Raw genomic sequence first — 19,092 nt, 5'->3', positions numbered from 1 at the left:
TATTTTTAGGGTGGAACACAGCCTCCTGTTTTCCTCCAGCGTTGGGGTGGGAATTGTTTTGTGGGGGTCTGAAGCCCTCCATCCCTTTGGGGGCAGGGAGTGCAGGTGGGCGCTGTTCCGAGGGCACAGCGGGAATGGCAGTGCTGCCTCAGCTCCCTCTGCTCCCCATTCCCGTCCCACACAGCAGCACAGGAGGGGATGGAGCGGCTCCAGGGATGGGCCTGGCTTGGACATGCACTCTGCCCAAAGGGGTCCTGTTCTTGCTGCTGCCCTGGAGGAGCTGTCCCAGAGGAGCTGACGGGAGCAACAGGGGCCGAAAAAACACCTGCTCTGCTGCCCTGAGCTGGCCAAGCTCTCAGATCACAGTGACAGTCTGTGATCCAGAGCAAAATTATCCTGTCAAGTTTTGATTATTTTTTCCCCTCTGGAGTCAATTTATCAGAAGGGTTTCATGAAGCATCAGCTACTGCGCAGGGGGAGCAGCAAACTGGGATGTGGGTGGCTGGGCAGCAGAGGAGCATGCAGGGCTGGGAGTTTGTTTTCCCACTGCTTGAATGAGCAGCTTGGGTCCCTTCCCTTCCCTTCCCTTCCCTTCCCTTCCCTTCCCTTCCCTTCCCTTCCCTTCCCTTCCCTTTTCCCTTTTCCCTTTTCCCTTTTCCCTTTTCCCTTTTCCCTTTTCCCTTTTCCCTTTTCCCTTTCCCCTTTCCCCTTTCCCCTTCTTTCCTCCACCTTGGAGCAACCCCCAGCAGAGAAGGATGACTGGATTTGCCAGGAGAATGAGATGGAAGCAGCTCTGGTTGCAGTGGTGGAGCAGTTTTGGATTGTCGTGCATGCTTTCATCTGTGAAGGGCAGACATGCTAGAGAGGTTTCTTTACCATATGGGTGACCTCTAGTTTGCTATTTTTGGTACCCTATTTTTGGTGCTGTCTATGTACCATAATTTATAGGCTATGAGAACAAATTCAGTATAAGAGGCATGTTCACAAGATGAATAATGTAAAGGTACTCTCTGTTGCACTTCAAACTTCTTTTTCATTTCACAGAATTTTAAGCTAGTACATTTTTTTTTGAGCATTGGAATGTGGGGAAAAAATAGTTATCAACTTATCCTCAGTGAGTTTATTTTAAGCAAAAAAGAAGCAAAACAGATGTGCCCGGCTCATTGGATATTTTTTTCCCTGAGAGAAGTTCAAACATGAGAAGCTTCCACCTCTTGCACCTGGCAGACATTGGACAAATTCATCTTAAGTGCCACTTAATTGATTGCAGAACACTGCAATTCAATCAACTGCAATAAAGTTAATTGAACCTCTCCAATGAAATGTGACTTAAACCAAAAGATTCAAAACAGGAACAGGTACTAATTAATGGAGGCCATTATTTTTAATAGGACAGGGTCCAAGGAATTGAATGATGTTTAAATGTTCTGTGTAGTCTCATGAGGATGGAAGTCACTTACTTGCAACAGCTTTCAGGTTAGATATAAGTATGCAAAATCCAAAATTTTAGATAAGAGTGCTAATTTAACATAGTCCTACCTTTTAGATCATGCCATGGATAAGAGAAGAAAAGCAGCCCTTGACCCAGCTGCTTTTTTGGGGTATCAGTTTTGATCCCAAAGTAATCCAGTGAGTTTGTACTTATTAGAAAAAAACAAGTTGTGCATTTCCCTTGAGGGAAGTCAGACACTGGCATGGGGTCAGTCTTAGCTGGGTGAAACACAGATGAATGTATGACCGTCTTTATAGGCTGGTTTGACTTAAGTTAGACACATTTTTAAAAAATTAACAAGGTCTTTGAAGGACTGACTGCTGTTATGCTCCATTCAGGTTTTCAACTCTGTCATATTATTAAAACATGTGTTTAACCAAGGCAAGACATTACTCCCACGTATGTTTGTAGAATGCTGGGAAAGTAAGGGGAAAATAAAGTCTATTTATGCTTTTGGTAGCTTTACACAGGAAAAAAATAATGCAAACTGGATACACCCAGGAGAGAAATTACAAAAAAATCGCACTTATTCTCATAGGTTCTGGGCCTAACAGGAATAGCAGGGACAGGAAAACTGAGAAGTTCCAAGATGGAGCTTGGCTAAATGTTAAGAAACAAATTTTGTGATGCAGTTGCCATGACAACCAAGGAGTCTGGAGTTTATGATCTGAGATGCCTCTTCCTTCCAGTGCCTCTCTCAGAAATAGATATTCCTGAGCACAACTGCAGCTTTGGTGCGACTCGTGGGGATGGAGTGGCTGAGCCCTTCCTCGACAGCTCTGCTGTCTCCAGGCAGAGACCACATCCCTCAGCATTTCTGCCACTGCTGGATCAGCCCAGGGAAAAGTCTTTGCCTGGCTGGGGCAGCCCTGCAGATCCCAGGCTCCAGCAGGCTCCAGCCTGTCCTGCTGGAGCACCAGGCAGTGCCATCTCCCTTTGCCACGGGAGCTGAGGCAGGGAAGGCACAACATTCCCCATGTGCCAGCAGGGGCAAAGGTGGTGACAGGATGGAATCCAGAACTTCAGCACATTGTCTCTCCACAGGGTGTTTTCTTTCAGGCATCTTATCTCTTATTTGTGTGCCCCAATATTGGAGTTGATGCCAAGACACTGTAGCAAGGCTACGCATGATTTTGATGGTTTTCCCTTAATTCATCTGTACTTTTTTTTCTGAAAGGCTGTCAAAATCCTCCTTATAATATTTCTTCTTCTGGAGAAACCCCATAAATTACAGGATTCAGGTGGGAAGTTGCCTCCTTTGATCACCTAGTCCAATTCCAGCTCACTGGCTTCATCTTTGCATCATGCCATTGCAGTAGGGCCACCAGGGCAGGCAAATCTTGAGCAAGTGGATTACTGCAAAAACATCATTAATGCAAGATGACAGCTGGAATTTCCACATTCTTGTATCCCTGCTTCTGTGAAGCTTTTTGTTGCTTTTCTTTTTTATTTTCTTTTTCAAGCACCTTTTAGATCAATAGAGTTCATGAAGCCTCTGAAGCATCTTTTACACCAGAGTAGATTAAATGGGATATGGTCAAACACCCGTGGGAATCAGTGATGTTTTATGTGGGAGATCAGAATGTAAACAAACTTCCCATTTGTATTAGAAAATCATCAGGAATTTTCCAGAGACTCTTCAAGGTCTGTTTCAGAAACTGTTGAAATAAATGAATAGTTGGAGCCTGGTGGACTGAAGCCATTTGCTTCTCTCTATTTAAGCTTCTGTGGTGGGATGGGAATAATTGGGTTTGCATAGACAAATTCACATATTAATTTCTATTATTGGACTCATTTATATATCATATTATTGCTTTCTATTTTAATCTAAGACACAGGTTAAAACCATGTGCTAACTTTTTGAGACAGTGAATCTTGATATCAATTATGATGAAGTGTATCTTGTAAGCATATAAAATGTCATTGCACAAAAGCATCTTTTGGCTTTGGATACCAAAGCATCTTTTGGCTTTGGACCTTTTTAACTTGGCTCCTCCTTTGAATCTGTGGTTATTTTTGCATTCAGGCCTTTCCTGGGATGCTCAGTAAGAAGTTTGCTGCCAACAGAATTTGTTCAAATTTACTTTCTCAGAAACTTTTCTGGATTCACTATGTACCCTTGTGTTGCCCATGAGCCCCTTAAATCCAGCTTTCGAATGAATTTAGAGGATCAAGTAATAGAGTTTTTGACGTAAAATATGCTTTTCAGGCGCAAATCTGGGACATTTGTGCTGGTTTGTGCTAAATGCTGCTCCAGCCCCTCCCAGTATGGCCACAAACACCACAAGCCTTTGCTGGTTTTCAGTGGGTGACCCCTGGGTTGGCACTGAGAGCACAAATCACTTCCCCAGAAGTCTCTGGGTCACTGTGTCTTTCTTCCTCTCACATTTGAGTCTCCAGATGGGAAACTCTTACTGGCTGCTGACAGGCAGGGCCACGTGCACAGATCTGTGGTTACTTGAAATGCAGAAGCATCATTTGAGCCTGCAAAATCACTTGGGAGCTATTTATTTTCGCTGGTACAAATTGTGATTGGGTTTGTGTGTGTGAAATATTTATCAAAAAGGGTGAATTTTAAAAAGTGTGTAGGCAGGGGTTGTAAGTGTGTGTAACGGGTTTGGGGGTTTGTTGGGCTTTTTTTTCCAAGTAGTTCAGTGGATAAGGAAGAACTTCTGAGAGGCTTCTTCTGGGAGGATGTGATTCCCAACTTCAACCATTCTGCAATGGGCAGCCCAAGCATAAAGATGGAGTTCTGTTTACTTAATTGCAGTTAAAAATGATTGACTGCTTTTTCCACTGAGGGAATGTTTTGGTAATGGAAGGATTAGGATGATGCATTGAAGAAACCAAGATTATTTTTTTTTAATTAATAGAACGAAGTCTGCAAAAGTCTATTTCTCTGGTAGTGGTTATTTTTTTCCTTTTGCACCTTCCTACAGGAAGGATGCTCTGGTGAATGTGTTCTAGCTCATGCATCTGCCAGCTTACAATGTGCAGGTTATTTTACTATGATATGATATGATATGACATGATATGATGTGATGTGATATTGCATTGCATTGCATTGTAGTATATTAAATTACATTCTATTATATTGTAGTATATTATATTACATTTTATTATATTCTATTATTTTTCAACCTATTGCATAACTGCATTCCAGGGGAAAAGAAGTTATTCAGCCTGTTTAGACTATTTTTAAAGACATTCATGAGATCATATTACTTCATCAATTAATTCTCTCAAAGTAATTTCCATCCCACCACCCAGTAACCAGATGATAATAAAGGATGATTTTCAAAAATACAGAATTCTGAGGTTTTTTCCCAAGAGTCCAGAGTGGATAGAGGAGAGTTGTTGAAATTGTGAGGTGTCCCAAAGGACAGTTTTCCTTAGATTTTGTTTCTTGCATGACCAGATTTCATTGACGTAGCATAGACCCAGCCTCCTCACATGTCTATTTCTATTATCTATTTTCACTTATTTGCAAAGGACATGGCAGAAAAATGTTTTGTGGAATTGTAGGAGGAAAATAACAACCTCAGGTTTTGCAGTGAAAGATTGCAGAAAATATGCAGAAAGATTGGGTTGAAAAAGAGGGAAAGACACAAATTTATGCCTGCAAAACAACTTTACTCTTTATTTCTAGAGCTTCCTGCCAAACACCTAGCTGCTAAAACAAAAAAATAGTTTTTGAGTGTTTTAAAGAGTTTATATTACATTTCATACAGAGAACACAGGTGATTATGACATGAATTGGCACAGTTGGAACAGATACCTGCTTTACAGGTTTACAAATTCCCCCTTGCCAAAGCTTGAAGTGGAAGTGGAGAGAGATTTGCCTCAAATTACTCACACCTGGAAAAGTTTTGCTGAATAAATCGAACTAAAACTGTCAGACAAACCTGCTTGAACTCTGGTGTCTCACTGCTTAACAACCCTTCCTGCAGACTTTTGGCTTCTGGATGAAATATTGAAGAAGGGTAAAAGAAATAATGAACCTTATAAGCTATTGACAATTCCCAAGTTATTACTTTGTAAGCATGCTCCAGTTTTACCCCCTGAGGTGCTAAAAACTGTGAAGATGAGGTTCTGCTCTGCTGGTTCCATGGTTCTTTTGTTCCCTAGTATTTCCATAGGACTCTGGGTTAAAGAACCTCCAGCTCTCCTATCAATATTTTTATTTTATTTATTTTCAGATCAATCTTTTCAGTCCCAGCTTTTGTAACTGTGCCTTTTCAACAAAGCTGCTATAAACAGTCATTTACAGGTTCTGTTTCTGAGGCAGCTTTAAAAAAATGTGTTGTATATATTTGCTCCTGCTCTAAATGTTAAATATCATTGCACAGAACGATGGGAACAGATGGGATGCTGCATAAGCTGTTTATCATATTACACATTTATCACTTTACACTAGTGAAGTGTACATGTGTTTGATTAATATTGACTTTTGATTTATTTGGAGGGCTCTATTTTTTGACAGCATTAGGGATTACATGGTAATCCTTACTGGCTTCCAAGCTTGAAATTTAATTCCAGTAAAAATAGAGTGGAAGCATTCCATAATTCTTAATTACATGATTTTTTTAAAAAAAAGAATTACCTGGTTGAGGCTTTAATACTGGAAGGAATTCAGAAGTAAATGGATAACGCCGTTTGCTTCAGTATTTTAGACAGATGAAATTTAGATGCCATTGGTCCAGCTAAATAAATATCTCTTGGAATTAAATACCAGATGCTAAGGAGGTGTAAAATAAAGGAAACCAGCAAGAGTCCTATTTAAATCAATATTCTTTTATACCCTCCACCTACAGAATGAGAGAACTTCGTCTTTGCCTGCTCAACAGGTCTGGATGTTCAGCATGTGTTCCACCTACGTCACAGTGCCTGGAACCAAAAAAGCATCTCCAAAAGCACCCTGAGCTCAGGCACAGAGCACACAGCTCGTCCTGGAGGCTCCCCACTGCAGCACTCTGCTGAAAAGATGGTTTACCAATGCACTGCCTCATTAAAATGCATTTTGGCTCAGCTGAAGCCTGAAAAAAGGGAAGGTTTTCCTTCCAGACAATGGATGGGAAAATGATTTCAGGTTGGAGTGGGGCGGCTCGTGCTGTTTGTTCTGCTAAACAGCAATAATATTTAATGAGAGACTCTGCTCTGAACTGTAAATCCTTCAGAGTGTGAGGTGCTCAGCCTCAGAATAAATAGAGGAGGCTAAAAACACTTACTTTGAAAATGACTGTTCATTTTGGGAGGCATTGAGTGATCTCAGTGAAATATTACTGAGTCAGTGGAATTTTGGAGAGAGATCAACTTCCCAGCATGTATCCTGGCAGCAGCTCTTCCTCCATTCCTCAATATCTTTTATGTTCAAATAGCACAGGCAGCACTTCAGTCTTACATGTTGTCATCATTCAAATTTCAGATAACTTTCAGTGACTCCTTATAGATTGAATGAATAAATAAATTACTTTTAGCTGTGCTTATTTACAGCTTTTATGCCTCTGCTTTCTTCTATGTCTAATAATTGATATTATGGAAAGACAAATCCAGCAAAAAGGATGATTTCGCACTAGAAATTACTGAGAATATATAGATTTTTTTTTTTTATTATTTTTTTTCCCCTAAGCTAAATGTTGCAGTGCAGTGCAGTTGGAAGTTTAATTGTCATGACCACAGTAACTGCTCAGGACTTCATGTATTTAACTCTTCATGCATTTAACTTTTCTTTTTCCATGGACACTCTTTGGGCTTCCTATGGCCTTGTTGCCTTTGCTTCCAGGACAGGAGATCCTTCCAGAAACTTGCAGAAGGAAAAAATCTAGTAATTGTAAATAAAATGTAAAGGGCAGGATTTGGTTGAATTTATTTACATTGAATTTATTTACGTGTGCATTTCCCAAAGGAGTAGTTTTGTTTTCTGATCATCACATCAGCTATGCACTGTTCCTTAAATACATATTTTCATTAAAAGGTAGTAACTAGACATTCTATCTGTTCCTTCCACGCTCTTTTTATAAAAATGATGGAACAAAAATTTTCTACATTTTTGGTCCTTTTTCTGCAGGTTAATAATGAGAATGTAGTGAAAGTTGGCCACAGGCAGGTGGTGAACATGATTCGACAGGGGGGCAATCACCTCGTGCTGAAGGTTGTCACAGTAACCAGGAATCTTGATCCCGATGACACAGCAAGGAAGAAAGGTACATTTTTCTCTCTTCCTAATGGACTCTTCTGCTCTTCCTTCACAGAAAACCAAGTATGTGCATGAAATTGCTGTTTTCTAAATTCTGATTTGTTAGACTTTGCTTCTCAAATTTGAAATGCCCTGCTCTTGTTTAATTTGGAGTGATTTAATTCTGTTGGGTTAGATGTTAACATGTGGCCTAAAGAGCAACATTCTCTCATTATGCTTGGTATTAATCTTTATGAGTTTTTCACATGTATATGTTTGAGGATCTTGTTGAAAAATTTCTTGCACTAGTGAGAGAGGAAAAGCACTAAGAAGAGATGACCTTTTATTAATCTCAAATGTCCTTGAAATAGGGTAGTTTAACAGTGTTTCTCACACACCCATCCAAAAAAACCACCATGAAAACTTCACCAAAAAAAAAAAAAAAAAAGAGGAAACAAAAAAGGAATTTACACTGTTTCCTTCACCTTAGATGCCCCAGGGTTTGGTTTCCCAGCTATGCTGGGAAGTCATTAGGCCCCCATAATTATCATTAAGCAGGAGAGATTGCTGCTGCTCCCTGATGCTCCTTGCAGCTGCAGCACGTTGCTGAAAGTTCCTGTTGCTGCCACAGTGCCCTGAGCTCTCACTCACTCACACCTGGCTCTTCAGCACGGGGCAGGTGAGGGGCTGGCACTGCAGGATCCCTCCTGCTCCACCAAATTAAAACTTTCTGTCTCTGCTGGAAGTGCTTTTCACATCCACTGCTTATTAAAAACAGTGATAATTAAAAAGCAAAAATGAGTGAGACCAGCTTGTGGGGCGGAGGGGAAAGGCTGTATTAAACTAAATCATGTCCCAGCATGGTCCTGCATTATATTTGGCTTGATGGAAATACTGTTCACACATTTTAAACCTTTTTGCCTCTGCCTTTTGGTATGTATCATGTTGACCTAAAATGTAGTGACAGGACAAGAGGCAATGCTTTAAACTGAAAGGCAGCAGGTTTAGGCTAAATATTAGTGGGAAATTCTTTGCTGTGGGGGTGATGAGGCCCTGGCACAGGGTGCCCAGAGGAGCTGTGGCTGCTCCACTCCTGGAAGTGTCCAGGGCTAGGATGGATGGGACTTTGAGCAACCTGGGACAGTGGAAGGTGCCCCTGCCTGTGGCAGAGGGGTTGGAATGAGATTATCTTTTCTGACCACCAGAAATATTTGTTACCAGGATACTAAAGCACAGATGGTAGTTTCTGTGCTAGATTATTGCCTGGATATTTTAAGACCTTATATATTCTGAGGATCACCCATTTCCCTTAGAGTGACCTTAACAATTCAGATCCATTTGAATGTTCTTTCCTGTATTTCTCAGATTGAACAGTCTCTTCAAAGATTAAATTCATCTGCCAGAGATTGGCTGGTGCCCAGGAGGTTTTTAGCCTTGCATGTTTCTCAGAGGGGCACCACTGCTGCGAGGTCCTTTCTCTAGAAAGTCCTTTTCCTGCTGGGAAACAGAAGTGCACAGTTATTTAGCTTTAAATGTTTCTATGTATCCTGTTACATAAAAGCTTGCGGATGTGTCAAGCAACCTACGCTAGAGCCAGAAACAGTGGAGAAATTCAGTCCATGAAAAGCATCTCAGGGCTTTTTCCTCCACATGTAGGTATTTATTCTCGCCTTATTTCATGGAGCTTATTCTTTTAAATGGCTGTGGAGCTGTGGCTGTGAGCACAGGGCTTCCAGAGGGTGTGTTTTGGCTGACACCTGTGTGTTTTTCTGTCCCATGCACAGCCCCACCACCTCCTAAGCGAGCTCCAACCACTGCACTGACCCTGCGCTCTAAGTCCATGACCTCAGAGCTTGAAGAGCTTGGTAAGAAAGTGTTTTTTGGCAAGCATGCTGGCTTGGTGGAGATGTAAATATCTATCTATATGTCTCTGTGTGAAATTGATGAAGGGAGCTGCACAGTGTGTACAGTGTCTAGAGCAGAGGAGGTTTTAAGAATGCTGCATCTTTGGAGAGTTCAAAATGTGCATGACTCGCATGAATGATTTTTGTGGAGACTTGTGCCTTTACTGCTGCGCAAGGGAATGTTGATACATTTTATGCATCATCAAAGTTTGGCACCTCTACCAAAAAAGAAAAAAAAAAACAGAAAAGAACAAAAGAAAATAATGCTGTATCATGTTTTGTTAGCTTTGCTTTCTAAATTTTCAGTTCATCTAATATTGTTTTATTTTAAATTTCTGTGGCCTCTCATTAGTGGATAAAGGTAAGCTGCCAGAAGCTGTTATTAAAAGCTGACAGTGTTAAAGCAGCTTCAACTTCAACTTGTTTCATTTGATCTGAAAAAGTGCATATTATGATATCACTTTGACTTCTGTGCATGATATAAACTTAATTCCTCTCACTACTGGTAATAAAAATTATTGAGCATTCAGTCTTTTATTTGCTAGTTTTGAGAAATGTGGTTGTAGATTCCTTTGCTTGATCATCCACATTCTAGATATGCATAATTCTTCAGGAATTTGTATTCATTTTCTAGAAATGAGGAAGGTAATTGTCCTTTTCTTCCTGGTTTTAATCTGTTAGGTCATTAAAAGGTAGAATTTCTGCAGCTAGACTAAGACATGGAAATATGAATAAATCATATCTAAAAAGAGAAAAGCCCAGTGCATATTTCTATGTGGCTATAACAGTAAAACAGTGTGTTTAGCAAGTGAGAAATAGGTATGAAACCAAACCACGTCCCTCACTGCAGAGTAATAGCTGATAATAATCCACACAATAAAACCATTTTCCCATGTAATTCTACAATTAAATAGTTAATTTTATCATCTTGGGGTTTTCCTGACATGGACTCATCAGAAGGCCAACTGAAAGGAATCATAGCCTTGTGGCCCCTTTTTTTCCCCTGTAAGTCAGTGTTTTTTGGGGCAGATGGACCCCATCCATCTTTAGTGAGTCAAGTCACGTAACTCCAGTGGGAAGTCTCCCAGCAAAGTGGTGCTGAAGTAGGTCGTGTCTTCTCTATGGTCTAACAACCAAATGAAGACCAAAAAAAACCACCCCAGTCTGAGTATTTAGCTCCAGCAAGTCTCAGAAAATTTGGGTTTTATGTACAAGGAAGTTTAGGAGCTTAACTCAAGGTATCATCAGCTTCTGAATGCTCCATCATTTTTCTTCCAGGATTAAAATGTAAAATATTATTTCTGGAGCACACTTTGTGGGTCTGGGTGGTTTTCATTTGCTTTTCTTTCATGGAGTGCTGAGAGCTTGTAAAACTTTGCTGGTTTATCAACCACCTTTCCCAAGGGGACAGCAATACTTAAGCACCATTTTTGTCCCTTTGTTATCCTCTTCTGCCAATTGCTTTCAAGCTGAGGATGTTCTTCTATTTCTCTGACTTTTTAATCCTCCACAGGAGATATTGATCTTAAAGCAGAAGCAGCACTTTCCTAGAGGAGAATAGCTTGTTAATAATAATTTCCCCAGTGGAGACCGTCCTATTTTAGCTTTCCCACCCCCCTGCTCCAGCTGTGGCCCTTGCTCTGCTCTTTGTCCTCACCAAGTGGCAGAAACCACTACAACTCCTTTAACAAGCAGCCAAGGGACAAATTTCCATTTTTAAGCGCATTTCCCATTCATGCCTTTATCCAGATGGGGCAGACATTGCAGTGGCAGGAGTTTTCTGTTCTGAGAAATAGTCCTGTGCCATGTTCCAGAGGTGTTTGTGCCCTGAGAAAGCTGTAGTAGTGGCAGAAATTTGCTTTCTTCCTAAAAAAGTCTGTAAATGCCACTCCTGTGACACTCTGAACACTTGCCACCTTAGCAAACAAAGTGACTGCTGTTCCAAAGAACATCTGTGGTCTACCTATTTTCATATTTGTCCTGGAAAAGGGCTATTATCAGAAGGGACAAGAATTCTTACATTGCACAGCAAGTGAACAAGCTTCCACAGGGAAAGTGTTCTCCCTATCATCAGTTAAAAGTTGTCTCCTAACATAAAACACAGCTTGTATGTGTGTATTTATCTATAATTTATATACCCCTCTATGTATTTGTGTATATATTGGACATCTGTGAGAGCTATGAGAACACCCACATTTTTATAACCATTAAACTCTCTAATTAATGAGCATTCCTTTCATGCCATATATGGGCAAAGCAAATAGGAAGAACCTATAAATGAGCACTGTGGATGTTCTCATCAATACCTATGTGTAACCCTTTTTCCTGAGCTGGAGAAGCTCGTGGTCTCAATAATGTCTAGTGACAAAGAATCCCACGGGCTAATTATGTGCTGTGTACAGATGTATTTCCTTTTTATTGGTTTTGAATGTGATGCATTTAATTTTATTGACTGTCCCTTGTTATGTAGTAGAAGAAAAATGTAAATAGAAAATCCCCATTTGTTTTCCCTTAGAATGCATAGTTTTGTAATATCTTCTAGCTAAGGTAAACATAATTTTTTTTTTTTAATGATCCATCTTGCAGTCATTAGAGTCACTTCCTTTGCCTGGCTCTGAACCCTACTTACAGATTTATTGACATGTTTTGAGCTATTCTGTTCTTCACAATACAGAGCTGACCATCTGAGCTGTTCTCTTTGAAATTAATTAATCCAAAAGATGGCAGTGTGCTAATGATTCCTTTCCATTTCAATCTGCAAAGATTTGGGAATGCCTGATGTTGTCATAGTTTGACAGCCCTGGTATCAATAAGCTGCCCCAATTACTGCTTTTAAAAAAGAACTTAGAAAAAAAATTCTGCATGTATCCCTAATAACTGCAGGGGAGAAAATCCTCATAAACCCTGATAAACAGCTTGGCAAAAGCAGATTTTATCTACTGTGGTTTGAAAGATACCTGTTTAGCAGAGATGAGCAGGGAGAGACTGACATCTTAGAGGGAAGGATAATGTTTGCACTCAAAATAACAGACGAGGATTTAGCATATAAAAAATTACCTTCAGAATTGATTCACAGTTCCTTCCCTTTCTATTTCCAAGCTTCAGTACGGAAGAAGAAGGGTAAGGGGAAGCATTTTGTCTCTTGTTTAACCTGTTTCTCACCTTTCCATAGTGAAGGATAAAAACAATGTAAATGTTGGCATATGGTCCAGTTTATTTTATGGTGTCAAATGTACATTAATTATTGTATATGTTTTTTTAGTTATTTAGTTAATAAATTGCAAACACACTTAAGAAACTCAAACAGAAGACCACATTCGAAAATATCCCCTGCATTTCTTCCTTTTGTCTCCTTTCCTTCACCTTGCCTTTTTTTTCCTTCTCTGTACCCGACTCTTCTCCAACCCCTTCCATCTCATCTCCTCACAGTTCCTGTGCTGAGTGGCAGCCACAGAGAATTAGTGGCCAGTGACCCCCCCAGTGCAGCCCCACATTAGTGACCCGCTCGTGTCCCCAATGGCCACACGTTCTCCCACGCCCACACTGTGTCTGGCTCAGGAATCAGGGATCTTGCACACCACACCTGAGCTTCTCACCCTCAGAAATGCTGCTCTGTCTGGTAGAACATCTTCCACGCTGTCCTGTATGCATGGAGTGCCCTCCCTGGACTGATTCATGAGGCCACCTACCACCTTCTCCTTGAAATCTCTCCCAAAGACCCACCTTCCCTAGATCCCCACTGAGCAATCATCCCAGCACTGATGGCGAGGCAGGGGGGCAGGTAGAAATAGCAGTGCTATTTTAACAGTTTTCATGAATGTATTTTTGTGTACAGAGAGTTTGTTTGTGTTGAGCTGTACTTTTTCCATGCTCCTGTACGTCATTTTGCTTCCCTAGATTGTGAGCTCTCCCGAGCAGGGGCTGTTCATTTCCACCTTCTCATGGAGCCTGGCCCAAGGAAGAGTCTCCCACTTCCCTGAGCCCCTGGGTGGTAGCTGGTGAAAAACAGGCTGTGTCCTGCTCTTGGGTGAGGTTCAGTGTCATGGAAAGGAAATCTAGGCTGTAGGCAGTGTCTTCTCTCAGCAGGGAAGCTTTTCCTTTTTGACATTTAATAGGATGGAATTGGGTTATTTTCCACTCTTTTATTTTCCTGCTCTTTCCTGACCTCCTTTCAGGTGGTTAGCAGAGGTTCCAGCTAGGGATATTTGCCATTCTCTGTTCAGAGATTATGACAGAATAAACCACATTGCTACTGAAAAATATGTTTTGGCAGCATATAAAAAAAAATCTTTGTGTTGCTGTGTAGAGTCTTCTGTCAACCACAAATTCAGTTTTCTGGGTCAGAGATGAGGGAGGCATTAAGATAACAATAATGGCTTCTGTGGTTCTTGTCTGACTGGTCTTGTTGATTATCTCTGGAGATGAGTTCTGGTTCATTGGGAAAGCAGGGGAAAGGCAGGGCAGGACAGGACATAGGCTGTATTTTTTGATACTCAGAATAGAAGATAGGGTATTTGGGTGTAAAAATGTGATAAAATCCTTAGGTTTGGATCAGCATGGCATAGGCAGTTCTGTCATTTTACTGCAGTTACATAGCATGAATTTAACTAAAATTTAACTTCATCTGTGACACTGACTTTCTGCTTGCAGTAGTTGCCTGACTCAGAGGTAGCTTCCAACCTTGAAATGTGTGTGTGGAAGGGTTGTGTTTCCAAATTACTTTCTGGATTTTGTGGGATACCTGGGATGGGGGGAGAGGTGTTCTTCTTTCCTGTGCCTTGTAGTTTTCCAAGAACCGTTGTATGAGTAAGTTATGGCAATGTGTAAATCAAGAGTTGTAGCAGCAACTTGTTGGAGGCAGCACTTAAAATGTGATTCCATTAATACTGAACAGTAACCAGGATATTCCTGCAGCAAATTGAAATGAAGGTTTGAAAACACTCTGAAAATGAAAAATTAAGGCAAAAATTTGAGGTCATAATTTTCATCATTGACAGAAAAATAGGTGTCATTAGAGCTTCAAAATTAGTATTTTAAAACTTTAACTCTGTTCATAATAAGTTTATGCAGCTGGTGGAGAGCTTGCTTTTAAATGGCTTTTCCTTCAGTTTTTGCTTTGACTTATGAATAACTCCTTGTGGGGGGAGAATTTGAAAATTATATGATCCTTAAGGAACACATCTATAAGCTAAGATCTGTAAATGTCTAGATACATGATTTAAAAGTTTCCTGCTCCTCAGCTTTCTTTGCTGCCAGGAAATGGGTTTGATTTAGTGAGTAATTTGGGATTTTCAGTGAAAGCTGAAGTGGACAGTGTTGAATTTTAAAATACCTAATATAAAATCCTCTAAGAGAAAGGACAAAGTGAAGAACAGAGCAGGTTAAATTTCCACAGCGAAATGGAAATGACAAATAATCCTTCTGCATTAGTAAATAATCTGCTGGCAGTGTCACATGGGTGTCAGTTGTGAGCTGGGGTGGTGCTGTTTGTTCTTAGATTTGATATGGTAATCAATATAAAATATTGATATATACCATATACTGATAAAGTATGTGTGTTGGTCCTGGTCTTTGGGCTTTGGTGTGGGCTGCAGTGCCAACTACAAATAAAGGATTTTCTCCTTTGAAGGGTTTAGATTCTATCACCACCTCACAGATACACAGTAACTGTGGTATCATCTACACAGAATATTGTTACCTGGCATCAAGTCTGACCGGCATTTGAATAGAAAAATATCAGTTGATGGCATTCAAAAGAAATATTATTAGCTCTGTCTGCAATAAGCATTCCCACTTCATCCCATTCCTGTTGTCCATTGTTTCAAAGGTGGCACCTTCCAATGGCATCTGAAACAATGAAATTGCAGAGCAAATACATATAAATGAATGCCAAGCAGTGGATTAGCTCACAGTGTTCTGTTCTGTTTGAAGAGACCACTCCCAAAGCCGTCTGGGTTCAAAACTCACTCTCTTTATTTCACTGTGGTGGAGTTGATGATGGAGATTTGTCTGCAGGGAACAATGGGAATACCACCAAAGCAACTTTTACAGCACTCACCACGGCAGCTCCTGAGGTAGCTCCCAGCACCTGCAGCACTTCTCTGCAGGAAGAAGGTTTTCAGATCTCCGCCAGACACTGTTTCAGAAGATGAGAGCAAAAGGCATCAGGCTTCATGAAGAATTCTTGAAGGTTATCCCTTGTAAGTAATTGATTCACATTACATATTTGAAATTCTAATGAAGTGGCAGTGTAGTAATGAGGAAGAGGTTGTCATCGGGTTGTCATTTATCTCAGGCAGAAAGCAGTGACTCTGGGTGGAATTTGTCAAGTCTGTGTGAAGAAATGCCAGCCCCATTTATGGCTGGTGCAGCAGGGCTGCAGATTTTACGGCTTGTAGTGTAACTTGGGGAGTCCACAGCAGTGTAAGTGTAGGATTAGGACCATGGCTATAATAGAAGTACTTGTAAAACACTTTGTGAGAGCAAAGCATTGAAAATTGGCATGTTTCAAAAAGGGAACAATGCTAAACCTGTGTTTTCCACAAAAAAATAACTTGACAACGTGCTGATTAGCAATTTGTGCCACAGAATCCAGACTTAACAGGTAACTCCTGGTACTAAAGAGTTCTTCAGACCAGGATTTACCTTTCATGAGATGCTTTAACATTTTGGAAACACTGGGAATCCTGAGTAGAGGCTGCTTGAGTCTGTATGGGTGTTCCCATCTACACCGTTATTATTTTGAATTTATAAGCTTATTCTTGAGATGTAGTGCCCTGTCATGATACTTGTTTTTCTTACTACAGGACTGTAATTGAAAAGGTTTTCAAAACCTTTCTGCATCAGCCAAACAACACAATGGTACAAAAGAAGTTGGAAAAGGAATTGTAAGTGTTACAGAAAATGTGGGGTTTGTGGCATTTGCAAAGAGACACATTAAATACGTTGGTTTATGTGAGTGTGACTATGCTCAGATATTATCAATTTAATATCTAAGCACGTATTCAAAATCATGAGGGCTTGAGGAACAGTTAAAATTGCATGTGTTTCCCAATATGGCAGTTAGGGCAGTGGAAAACTCTTTCAGCACTTTTAATGTGTTCTCTCTCTTTTTCAGGAGCCAGGGAGATGAAGGACTTATCTCCCTCATCTCAAAACTCCCTTTGCTGCTATTTTTTTCCTTTTTCCTTCAAATGTTCACATACCCATGTTAATTAATTTTGATCTAATTAAAAATAAATTGTTTTAGATAATTCCTCATAGTTTGTTTGGTTTTTCCCCTCGGTGTGGAAGCGTGAGAGTTAAGTGTAAGACCAGAGAATGCTGTAAGTGTCTTAGATCCTCCACTTTCTTTTTAGTTTCTTTGATTTGGTTGCCTTTCTTTTGTGACTAGGCCAAATTTTCAAATGCTGTCTCTTAAACAGAACATCAAGTTGCCATTTAAATTCCACCTGGCTTGCAGGGTAGGAGTGGGTATTGACTATATTCTCTGCTTTGTTTTTGTTCTTGAACAGAAACCACTGTTAGACAATGACCATTCCTCTTTCAAGGTAGGCTGAATTGCAAGGCTTCAGCATTGCAGGTGTATTTTAAATGCCTGTATCATTATTTCCTTAATGATGAACATGCTGTTAAAGAGCTGGTACTTGAAAATTATATCTCTAGAAAGAAATTGAACATATCCGTTTTCTGCCTTCCTTAAAAATTACTTTTGATGGTGTGGTTATAATGTGTAAATGTGACTTGTGTAATAATGTGAAGCTATTTTCAGCCCTAGAAACACAAATAAGGCTTTCCTTCAAGAAAGTTTTGAGAGCTCTTTATTGTGAATACCTACAGAGCATTTTCATAAATCATGTAATGATGTTTATAGATACTCAATGTTAAATGATTAATTTTAGTAACTAAAGTTTTTATGTTTTGTTTTTATATATTTATTTTATATATTTTATTATTTTATTTAATTTTAGAGTACTTTGTAGAATTTACAGTATCCCAGAGAACAGACAATTATTTTTAGTTCATTTTCATAGAAGGAAAGTGTTTTAAGTGCCTTTTGTGTTTGACTCTATTGCAAAGCGCTTTTATTATTTCCTCATTTTACTGACTGCTAAAATAATATTCTCTGCCTGTTGTTTGCAGTATGGTTAAATGTGTGCTTTGGGCATTGTGATTCAAGCACAATCCTGCAAATTGTTAATTTGGGGTGGGGCTGGAAAAAGGCAATTCCAGATTAAAATATAGTGGTGGCAGATTGATGAGGATTAGCCTAATTGTCCACATGAAAACTCAGGTCATTCCATTTCTGTATATTTTTAACTATATATTTACAGGAAATAGCTGTAGGCTGAACTTGTTGTTTCTTTCCTCTAATTTTGATCATAAACAACTAATTTGGATTTTGAACTTTACTTTTAATGTTCTTACTCTGAATCCATGCTTCAGCTAAGGCTAGTCTTTAAATACTCAGTGATGTGTTGAAGGCCTTGTTATACTTTACCTACTTTTGGTCTTTGATGAATTTTTACACATCTGATCCTGTTTGAAGAGCTGGAAAGAAAGCCATTTGTTCTCAGCAGGCACAGATCCATTTTTAACCATTTTAACCAAACATGAGTCGCCTGTTTTTCCCCCAGGGATGCTGTCAGGTGAAATTGCTTCTGTGCCAAGCAACTTTATCAATGAACTCCTGTGCTCTGACCAAGCTCTCTTTTGAAATCAGTGGGTTCTCACCTGCCCATTAGCATTGGGAAGGTGGTCCAGAATTTTTGTCCATCTGCTTCTCTGAAAGCCTTGCCCAGATCCCCAGACCTACTGTTTGCCCAAATTGTCATTTAGTAGCTCTCCCACCCACAGACATTCCCCCTGAAGTTTTTATCCAGTTACTTCCCAGCTATTCTTTTACAAATTAAGCAGGGCAAGGCCTTTGGCATATATATGGGAAGTGCCAAAAACCTAAAAGGAATGCAGTGCAAATAATTGCACCTACTTGATTTAGATGCTGTTCTTTTTTTCCCCCCAGACATGGAAACTTAATTATATACATAATCACTCCTGGTCTTCATGCTAAAAACAAACTACTTGTAGTTAAAAATAAAATAAATTGGGATAAAAAAATGAATCCAAAAGATGAAAGCAGCACCACAGCCATATTTAAAAGGCATTTCAAATGGGCACATGTGAAGACCACCCCTTTAGTTTTGGTGCAGCTCCTGTAACCCGTTTTTGCAGATTATTGACAAGGAAGCAAATTTTATTGGTCAACGAAGGAAATTAAACCAAACCTGCACACTCGTATTTAGGGGAGGCGATGGAACAAAACCCTTGCATGTGCAGTGCCTGACACTCAGGGCTGCGTGCCCAAACCTGTTGCCACCAAGGAAGAATGAATGTCCTGTGTTCCCATCACTTTTCCAAAGGAAAAATGCATGTGCCCAGTATTTGCCTGCAGATGCTGGACCAGGTGGGTGATCCTACAGCACCGAGGTGCCATTGGCATTGTCTGAAGTGTTGCATAATGC

At 40.0% G+C, this 19,092-nt stretch overlaps 1 protein-coding gene across 1 annotated transcript in view; it reads left to right on the top strand.

The window, feature by feature from the left end:
* Positions 1–19,092, top strand: part of SHANK2 (SH3 and multiple ankyrin repeat domains 2) — a 260,064-nt gene that overhangs the window by 214,456 nt on the left and 26,516 nt on the right. The window contains exons 18-21 of the mRNA XM_059474299.1: positions 7,560–7,695; positions 9,452–9,532; positions 9,924–9,932; positions 12,671–12,691. Of these exons, the coding sequence (XP_059330282.1) occupies positions 7,560–7,695; positions 9,452–9,532; positions 9,924–9,932; positions 12,671–12,691 (247 nt within the window). The remainder of the gene's footprint in view (positions 1–7,559; positions 7,696–9,451; positions 9,533–9,923; positions 9,933–12,670; positions 12,692–19,092) is intronic.

This window comes from Ammospiza nelsoni, chromosome 6 (genome assembly GCF_027579445.1).
Source record: "Ammospiza nelsoni isolate bAmmNel1 chromosome 6, bAmmNel1.pri, whole genome shotgun sequence".
Classification (NCBI taxonomy): domain Eukaryota; kingdom Metazoa; phylum Chordata; class Aves; order Passeriformes; family Passerellidae; genus Ammospiza; species Ammospiza nelsoni.
Note: the sequence above shows the minus strand (reverse complement) of the source record. Positions and strands in the feature narration are given on the sequence as shown.